At 58.5% G+C, this 9,000-nt stretch overlaps 5 protein-coding genes across 5 annotated transcripts in view; 4 read left to right on the top strand and 1 right to left on the bottom strand.

Moving 5' to 3' along the window:
- Positions 1-94: 94 nt before the first annotated feature.
- Positions 95-1,169, top strand: SPRG_15794 (hypothetical protein; the record flags this gene model as incomplete). Its single annotated transcript, XM_012354959.1, has 4 exons — positions 95-349; positions 405-716; positions 764-922; positions 974-1,169. The coding sequence occupies 4 exons, from the start codon at positions 95-97 to the stop codon at positions 1,118-1,120; spliced, it is 873 nt and encodes a 290-aa protein (XP_012210349.1). The 3' UTR covers positions 1,121-1,169.
- Positions 1,170-2,006: 837 nt separating this feature from the next.
- SPRG_15793 (hypothetical protein) lies at positions 2,007-3,496 on the top strand. Its single transcript, XM_012354958.1, has 2 exons — positions 2,007-2,116; positions 2,200-3,496. Exon 2 carries the CDS (start codon positions 2,205-2,207, stop codon positions 3,423-3,425), a length of 1,221 nt encoding a protein of 406 aa, XP_012210348.1. The 5' UTR covers positions 2,007-2,116; positions 2,200-2,204; the 3' UTR covers positions 3,426-3,496.
- Positions 3,497-3,578: 82 nt separating this feature from the next.
- Positions 3,579-4,984, top strand: SPRG_15792 (hypothetical protein; the record flags this gene model as incomplete). The annotated part of the gene is made up of 5 exons (XM_012354957.1): positions 3,579-3,862; positions 3,907-4,006; positions 4,055-4,282; positions 4,341-4,535; positions 4,586-4,984. The coding sequence occupies exons 1-5, from the start codon at positions 3,603-3,605 to the stop codon at positions 4,982-4,984; spliced, it is 1,182 nt and encodes a 393-aa protein (XP_012210347.1). The 5' UTR covers positions 3,579-3,602.
- Positions 4,985-5,805: 821 nt separating this feature from the next.
- SPRG_15791 (hypothetical protein) lies at positions 5,806-6,610 on the bottom strand (the record flags this gene model as incomplete). The annotated part of the gene is made up of 4 exons (XM_012354956.1): positions 5,806-5,934; positions 5,985-6,170; positions 6,223-6,325; positions 6,372-6,610. 4 exons carry the CDS (start codon positions 6,608-6,610, stop codon positions 5,806-5,808), a joined length of 657 nt encoding a protein of 218 aa, XP_012210346.1.
- Positions 6,611-7,330: 720 nt separating this feature from the next.
- The window catches only part of SPRG_21621 (hypothetical protein), a gene marked incomplete at both ends in the record, with an annotated part of 3,803 nt that continues 2,133 nt past the window's right edge, over positions 7,331-9,000 (top strand). The window contains 5 exons of the mRNA XM_012354955.1: positions 7,331-7,759; positions 7,807-8,220; positions 8,266-8,531; positions 8,570-8,660; positions 8,723-8,977. Coding sequence (XP_012210345.1) covers positions 7,331-7,759; positions 7,807-8,220; positions 8,266-8,531; positions 8,570-8,660; positions 8,723-8,977 — 1,455 coding nt within the window. The remainder of the gene's footprint in view (positions 7,760-7,806; positions 8,221-8,265; positions 8,532-8,569; positions 8,661-8,722; positions 8,978-9,000) is intronic.

Genomic DNA, 9,000 nt, shown 5'->3' with positions numbered 1-9,000 from the left:
CGCGACGGCCTTTCATGCGCTTCTGCGCCACTCGAAGCTCGCGGCCAATGCCAGTCGCATCTACCAGCCCAAGGCGTCCTGCAAGCAGTACTACATGGGCTACGCCACCACCGCGATCCAAGAGTCGTTTGTGAGCGTCCGGTCGCGCTACACGAGTCTCATGCGCCACCGTGACGAGTACTGCCGCGTCTTTGCCCTCGAAGACACGCGCATCGTGTGCGTACTGCAGTCGCCCGGCGTTGCGCTCGGACCGTGGCACAAGCCGTCGTCGGCGCTCGTGCTCCTGCGTTGGATGGCACGGAAACCGACGCGCACGGGCTCGCGAGCGCGCGATTACCTCGTGCTCGAGGTGCGCAATGCCTCTCTTTCTCGATGACGTGGAGGTTGATGGTGGCTATGTCTAGTACATGGATACGATTGTCGATTCCAAGGGCGAACGGTGCTTTGCGCGCGTGTGGCATTCGGTGACGCATGCCGCGTTCCCGCCGCAGTACGGCTACGAGCGCCAAGTGCTTCTGCACTCGGGCGACGTTCTCCGCGAGAGCCTCGTGGGGCGGCCCGTCGTTTGTCGCCGGCTCATGTTTCTCGACGTGCACTCGATCAAGAGCGCGCTGCCCAAGTTTCTCTTTGCCCACCTCGTGCAGCGACAAGTGCGCGACGAGTACGCGTGCCACCTCGATCGACTGCTATGGGACTACATGTCACCCCACGACGCAGTACGCAGCACCTAATGGCACCAGCGGTTCTGTAGCATCGTACGTAGGACGATGTGGGCGATGCGATTCTCGCACTTGGCGGCGAGGACGACGCTGATGTCCACATGCTCGAGTGCACGACCAAGTACGTTGCGACCGAGTGCGACCTCTGTGCCAAGGGCTTCCACTTGCTTCGTCTCAAGTACTCGTGCCTCGATTGCGACAAGGTACACGGCTCGTTGTGGTCGGACCCGCACTCAGCGGCTAGTACGTGGTAGTCGGTGTGTCGGCGCTGTAGCCGAGGCTTCATGCAGGGTACGTTGCGCAACCGAACGATCGCAGACATGAAGGCCAGCCGTGTCTGCTTTCGGTGCTGCATTGAAAAGCGGGCAGGTGACCACGCTGGTGCGTCCCGCGCAGCGTAGCCGCTTCCCTTAGCGTTAATTTAACTTTATATATGCCCACGCACTGGCATTCAGAATAGTATCAAGATTCAATTCCAACGCTTCCAACGCATGTATGGTAGCTGGCTCCACGCGAGGCGTGCGGAGCTGGTGTGCGGTTCAAGTAGACACCCGCAGTACCGTAGAGGGCGGCGGGTAGCCAAAATATCGAAGCTTCCATGAGTTGCCCACCGGCCGAAGGACTCTCTCCCGGAAATGGCGAGCTACCTGAAAGTCGCGCGGGCTGCGGTCCTCGAAGCGACGTCGTTTAGCTTCGCATGGGAAACTGTTTGTATGCAGTTGACACTGCGTATACAAACGACCAGTGCCCAAGATGGCACGAGCCTTTCCGACCAGTGAAACGAGATGTAACGCCTTGCGCGCGTACGATTGGCTGAAATGCAATCATTTTAGCCAATCGAATGCACAACCGGTGCCACCGTTGCACGCCGTTGGTGCAAAGTGGCAGCCACCAATATTTTGGATCCACACAATTAAATAAGAGAATACTATAAAACTCCTATACCACATCGTGTTTAAAACAATGGCCATCACATACAAACACATATAGATTTTTATGGTGGCGGCCATCAGCATCAATATAGTGTGTTTCTTCTACAATAAAAAAGCACGCAAAGGTACATTAAAATACGACGCAGAATAATACAAATACCAATTACCAATCTTGACTCGCGCTCACTATGCGAACGCGTGTATTTTTTACAGTTACGAGGTAACGCCCCCACGCGGCCCCAATTCCTTGTCTTTGAATTAAAATATGCAGTGTTTTGTATGGAACGCGCGGAAATATAAAGCGCCAAGGCCGCCAACGAACTAAGGTTACGAGCCTCCTGCCGATTTGCTTTTGACCTGCCAAGGAAGAAACCGACGACGCGGAGGCCATCAGCGCTGGCGGAACTGCGGACGAGCAACCGACGACGTACGCAGCCCTGGAAGCGACGAGACAGACCCACGCATGTACGTGCTAGCGGGCGCTCATGGCGGCGCCGCCTCCGCGGAAGGCCATACAGGCAGGCGCTGACCCTGTCTATGCCCCGTAGTAGGCATGTCGGACGAGCCCATGGACCACCACCCCTCGAGTGGCATCGCGACGCAGCATTCCGAGTCCAAGGTCGCGCCCGAGCCGCCGAGTTCCATGGACAGCAACAGCCTCGCGCTCGAAGTACTGGCCTCGCAGATGAACCACATTGCGCCAAGTAACGAGAACGACCCAAGGAACGGCCATGTCGCCAAGGTGCTTCCAACGCAGCTCGCCGACTTGACCGAGATGCAGTTTCTGCGCGCCAAGGTCGCGCAGCAAGAAGACACGTTGAAGCACCTCTTGCACAACGAGCGGGTCGTGCACGACCAGCTCCAGCAGATGCAAAGCTGCATTTTGTCGCTGCGCCAGGACCTTTGTCGCGTCTTGGGCCTCGCCGAAGCAACATCAGTGACCAACGACGACGACGAGTTTACAAGCGGGAGCGCGTTGACGGCCGCCAACATCCACGACCATGACAGCGACGGCCCGGACGACGATTACGGGCCGCCGGAATCGTACTTGACACCGTCTGTGCCGCCATTGCACCACCAGTCGTCGTACCCACGGTCATCTGCGTCCACGTCGCCAACATCGTCGCCGACGTCCAGCATCGCCTCGTCCAAGCAGAGCGCCAAGACCAAGACAGGGGGCATCGTCAAGCTCGCTTTGGACCGGAAGCGGTCGTTCAACGGCCTTAACTACGACCCTGCCATCTCGGCCGTGCTCTTGCCGTCCGAAGGGCCGTCCAAGCACGTCAAGCGCGAGCCCAAACCCAGCACGAACGACGGCTACGACAACGAGAACGACCGCGACTCGAACGTCTCGTCGCCGCGGAAGCGCGGCAAGTTTAGCAACAAGCTCGGGAAGCGCCCGTGGTCGGCGCTCGAAGACCAGGAGCTGGCCATCGCGGTTCAGACGTCGGGCGCGAGCGACTGGTCGGCCATCTCGCTCCTCTTGCCGGGCCGGTGCGGAAAGCAGTGCCGCGAGCGATGGGTCAACCACTTGAGCCCGAGCGTCAACAAGGAGGCGTGGACCGAAGAGGAAGACGACTTGATCTTCAAGACGCGCGACCGGATCGGGAACCACTGGGCCGACATTGCGCGGCTTTTGCCGGGCCGCACCGACAATGCCGTCAAGAACCGCTTCTACTCGACGATGCGTCGCCGCCTGCGCCAGCAACGCGCGAGTGCGCGGCAGAAATCCTCGAAAGACGACGAAAAGAAAGAGCCCGATGGCCCGTCGTAGGTCGACCTCGCTGCTATCTCCCCCTTTTGCTTACTAGTGTCGTTGTTGTACTAATTCTACTACTACCATCGTTCGTGTCATACATGTGGCGGTAAAGGGCTGCGGTCAAATTGATACAAACTTGATACTTCCGTGGCAGTGGATCTTTCGAAACGGCGCAGTAGACAGGCAGCGGCCATGAGCAACCAGCGAAGCAGCGCCAAGTTCAAGTGGAAGGTCGACTCGGAGAAGCACGTGGTGGTCTGGAACTTTGAGCGCCGGGGCTGGCAGCGCACGGACGGGAACGACTGGAACGTCTACTGGGCCAACAAGGTGAGCATCAAGAGCATGTTCAACCCCGAGAGCGGCATCCGCCTCGGCGACGGGCAGTACGTCAACCACTTTCCCAACCATTACGAGCTCACGCGCAAGGACCTCATGGTCAAGAACCTCAAGCGGTACTTGGATCATCACATTGCTTTGAGTTCCAAAGCGATTGCAGGTACAAGAAGGAGGCCGAGAAGGACCCAAGCCTGGCCGAGAAGCTCGATTTTATTCCCGTCACGTACACGCTACCGGCCGACTACTCGCTTTTCGTCGAGGTGGCATCTCATGATGCAAACTCAAAACTCAAAATCAATCCAAATTAGGAGTTTCGACGCAACCCCAACGTCATGTGGATCATGAAGCCGACGTCCAAGGCGCAGGGCAAAGGCATCTTCCTCATCAACAAGCTCTCGCAGACGAAAAAGTGGGCGACCGCCAAGTCGGTCGAAGGCTACGTCGTCTCACGCTACATTGAGCAGCCACTCTTGATTGGTGGCAAGAAGTTTGATTTGCGCATGTACGTGCTCGTGATTTCGTACCGGCCGCTGCAGGTAGACATCGAATATTGTCTATGGATTGTTGTCTCGAAGCTACAAGACAATATGCTAGGCGTTTGTGTACAGTGAAGGCTTTGCGCGCTTCTGCAACGTCAAGTACTCGACGGACCTCGACGACATTGACAACCCGTTCATGCATCTGACCAACGTTGCGGTTCAAAAGCACAACGAAGACTACAACAACAAGCACGGCGGCAAGTGGAACATCTACAATTTGCGTCTGTACGTCGAAGCCACGCGCGGCCGCGTACGTCGTGTCTTGATATTGTTTCAATGTTTCAACAGCAGGTACTATAGGGCGCGGCCGACACGATGCTTTCGGCGATCCACAACATTATGCTGCACTCGCTCAAGGCTGTCCAGAACGTCATCATCAACGACGTGCATAGCTTCGAGTGCTACGGCTACGACATCATCATCGACAGCGACCTCAAGCCGTGGCTCGTCGAGGTCAACGCGTCCCCGTCGCTCTCGACGACGACGATTGAAGACCGCAACATGAAGAGCCGCCTCCTGCGCGACGTGCTCGAGCTCGCGATCGTCAACGACACGGTCGACGCGCGACGAACGTTTTTGAACCCGGAGATCAGCGCCACCAACGGCTTTGAGTGGCTCATCAACGAAGCCGCGGTCGCGACCGAAGCCACCAAGACGCACCCCCAGAGCACGCGCAAGCATGCGAATCAGTGGCGCTAGCATTAGACATGAAAGGAGAGCGATGAGTGGTGCCTGCCATGTCGGTTCTCGTCAAGCGAGGCCGCAGCTAGATCGCTCACAAAGACTTGAGGACTTCAAATGCCGTGGGGCACAAGCCTTAGCCGAGCATGAGGGGGAGACCACTCGATGCACTGGAGGGCCGCGTCGTGCGCTTTCGCGGTCGTGAGCCAGACCCGTGTTGCGTAGCTCCACTTGGATCACCCGTGGGCCGACCTGGAGCTGCAGCACCCTAAGGTCCACGGGGGGTGCTCACTTGAACTCGCGGGCTGATAAAAGTCGTTGGCTTGGCGACCGACGCGAAATGTCGGGTGATGTTGATGCAGGTTGAATGCTCGTGGTGCCGGCACTGGTCGAGTTGCTTTGTGTTGGCGTATTGGTCGGTCGTCGTAGTACATGAAAGTGTTGTGTTTTGGCGCTAGGCATATGACTTGTTTTCGTTCTATAGGCGTGGAGCTCGGCGGTTGGCTGGATGCATTTGTATTCGTTTTGGCGCGTTGCATTTGTTTTCGTTGATTGGGTCGATGTCTTGGGGTTCGGGCTCGCATGGTATGGATCTTCACAAGCCTCGCTTTCACCACCATCTCATCTAAAGTAGTGCGGGGTATTCGTGGTACCAATGCCAGCAATTACTATTCGAAGCACCCGAGGCTTAGTGCCCTACGAAGAAGTCGAAGGAACGCAGAAATGTATTACTAGTACCATACAATAGCTGCAAGGACTACACGCGTAATGCTACAAGGACTACAGGCGATGACAGCGCTCGGGTGCTCGTGAGTATCCACTCGGAATCAGGCAGCGGCTCAGCGTCGCCACCGAGCAGTCTTTAGCATCGAGTCCCACGAGAGTGCGCAATTGCTTGCAGAGCAAACAGATGCGCCCGCCGCGGTGCTGTGTCTGAAGTAGCGCATGATGTCGTCGCACTTTTCGATCTACAAAGTATCGTTTTGACTCGAGGTGGAGAAAGAGCGCGGCAACGTACTTGGCACATGCCCGTCGTGACGACGCACGTCGACGCGTGGGTGAGCAAGTAGCACACAAAGCGAATCTTCTCCAACTGGTTCGCGTACGGACGCGCGGGCTTGGCCAGCGGCGTGCGCACGGTCGGCGGGAACGTGATGACGGCGCGGAAGCCGTCGATTGTCACGTTTGTCGTTGTGGGCCAGCCCTTTCGCCTTCACCTTGTCCTGCGACCCGTCCTGCGGGCGAAAGGCAGCCACCGCGCGCAGTGAGCCGAATGCAAGCACGGACGGCAAGGCGACCGTAAACGGCGCCGAGCTCTGACCATTGGTGCGCGTGTGCAGGCGATACGTCTCCGTGCCGCTATCAAACATACTACAGATCGGAAAGCACCGCACACGGAAAGCACCGCACATTATGTGCGGTATTCCGGTAGTACATGTATGTCGCATGGAGCACGGTTCCTTGCTCGCCTTGGTCCATGCTCTCGTCGTCCACCACTTCGTCGTCGTCGTCCGAGGCGCTGGCCGGTGACGAGGCGGCCTTGGGTGACGTGGCCGCGCTGCTGGCCGTCGTGACGATGTCGCTGTTACCCATGTCGGCATCGAAGCCAACGTAGTTCTCTAGCAGCGCTGCCCATGGCGTCATCGTCGCTGCCCACGCTGTCGTCGTTGTCGCGTCCGCTTGGCAGTGGGCCGAGAGCGCTGCAGAGCGCGCGGCTCGCGTGTGCTGTGCGCTGGGCTGGAGCAGTGTTGGTAGCAGCAGCGGCGTCCCTGGCGGAGCTCATCATTGCGTGCGTCCTGCCTGTTTTTTTGAGATCTTTGATACGAATATCCGGTCGTCCAGATACAATGTAAAAGTGACAAGCGCTGCGGAGTGTGTGCAGCACGCGCCGCATCGGTTGTAGTATGGGCGCTAAGCGACACATCAATTGCTGCACGAATCGCCTCGGTAAGGCAAGGTTCCTGGGCACGCGCTTGCACGACAGGTGGCCGCCGGAGCCTTTTCGCACGTCTGCCGCGCGGCAAACTTGCCCGAGTAGACGAGCAGGTCGGGCAAGACGTCCGCTGATAGTTGCTCGGACACCGGTAGACAGCGACTAGCTGTCCACGCACGGGCTATCCAACTGCGCATGCAGTCGATCACGACGTTGCCCACTTGATGGCGCCGCAACGACGAAGCGATGCCTCTAACCCGGTCGACTAATGCACGCCATCAACAACAGCCTACAGTATCGTCTCGGTTCGAGAATCGCTTTCGGACGCCAACGTCGCATTGGGTTGCTTGCACGAGAAAGGCGGTCTGTTAATATCCGTCGAGGTCAAATGAAGCGTCGACCGTTTCGCTCCATTTTTCCAACGGCTCGAGATGTCCAAGGCCGAGTACCGGGCGCTCAAGGCCCGGCTCCGGCACGAGTGCAGCCAGCGGCGCATCCGCCTCGAAGAGTTTATGAAAACCTTCGACGTGCACAAGACCAAGAAGGTGACAACCGACCAGTTTGCACGTGCGCTCGACGCCAGCGGCGTTCGGCTGAGCCGCGCCGAAGTCGAGTTGCTACTGCAAAAGTACCGTGTGCCGGACGCACCGCGGCTCGTCGACTACCGCCGGTTCTGCGACCTCATCGACAAGAGCTGCACGGCCAAGGACCTCGAAAAGAAGTTCAAAACCAAACTCTCGCTCGAGACAATGCGCCCGACACAAGCCGGTGCGTTCACCAAGCAGCTGCCGACGAGCGAGAGCGAGGTAGCCGCACTGCGCTCAATCACGGAGCAGCTCGCCCGCGCCGTGCGCATCAAGGTCTGTATCAACGAGGTAAACACGACGCATCGGACGTCCATGTGTAGGGCATTGTGCTTAAAGATGTGTTTCACGATTTCGACAAAAACAACTCGGGGTTTGTGACGCAGGCGCGCTTTACGCGGGACCTCTTTGGCATCCTCGGCGACGTCAACCCAAGTGAGCTCCGCGTGCTCATCAAGGTCTACGGCGCCGGCCTCGACGTCAACTACAAGCTGCTGCACCACGATTTGACCGACGGTGTCTTTCCTGCATACTACAGCAACAATGGTGTGAATGCGTCGCCGCGGGCCAAGCGCCGGGGTGGCAACCAGTACGGTAGCACCGAAGCCGACGCGATCGAAGGCCCGCTGCGGGAGATTGCGGCCCGGGATCGAATCCGCGTCAAGAACTTCTTCACCGACTACGACCGGATGCGGTCGGGCAAGTGCACGGAGGCTCAGTTCATGCGCGCGGTCAAGGTACCTCGACACGATCGAGAATATAGCGTTTAGAAGCGTGTGTAGGTGTGCTTTGGCGCGCTCACGCAGAGCGACTTGGACGTCCTCGTCGCCAAGTACGCGGTCGGTATCGTCGATGTGAGCCACGAGCGCAAAGTCGACTACATTGCCTTCTGCAAGAGCATTGCGCTCGGCGAGACGCACGACGAAGCCAACGAACTCGAAACAACGACGACGACCGGGACTCGCTTAGCGTCAGCGTCGACGTGCCCACGCTGCCGTCGGCCGCCTGCTCCCGCGGCGTCCGCGGCGTGCTCTCCGACACTGAGCTCGTCGACTGGCACGCCCTCATGCGGCGCCTGAGCGTTAGCGTCACGACGCGCCGCATTGCGCTCAAGCCTGCGTTCACCGACTTTGACCGCGGCAAGACCGAGTGCGTCACGTGCGAACAGTTTGCGCGGGTATATTTTTGTTGCATTTTTCCAAGTTGAAGTTGGTGGCGAATGACGTGGCACGCGCGTAGGTCTTGGCGCTCTTCAACTTGCACGTCGTGTCGCCGGCCGAGAAGCATGTGGTGCTGAAGCGGTATGCGAGCACGCGCCTCAACTCGGCGCCCGTCGCGCAGCTCGCCTTTGACAACAAGGCGTTCGTCAACTACAAGACGTTCTGCCTCGACTTGGACGGATACGACGAATCGATGCAGCGGCCCGCGTCAAGCGAGCCTGTCAAGCGCGGCGGCATGCCCAAGGTCACGGACGACGCCCCGTCCGAGGCCAATGTGCAGCGGACGCTGCCGATGTT

The sequence above is a fragment of the Saprolegnia parasitica genome (assembly GCF_000151545.1).
Source record: "Saprolegnia parasitica CBS 223.65 unplaced genomic scaffold supercont2.194, whole genome shotgun sequence".
Taxonomy (NCBI): Eukaryota; Oomycota; class Saprolegniomycetes; order Saprolegniales; family Saprolegniaceae; genus Saprolegnia; species Saprolegnia parasitica.
Note: the sequence above shows the minus strand (reverse complement) of the source record. Positions and strands in the feature narration are given on the sequence as shown.

Excerpts from the sequence above, each read along its gene's own strand:
- SPRG_15793 (XM_012354958.1), top strand. The coding sequence starts at position 2,205 with ATGTCGGACGAGCCCATGGACCACCACCCCTCGAGTGGCATCGCGACG.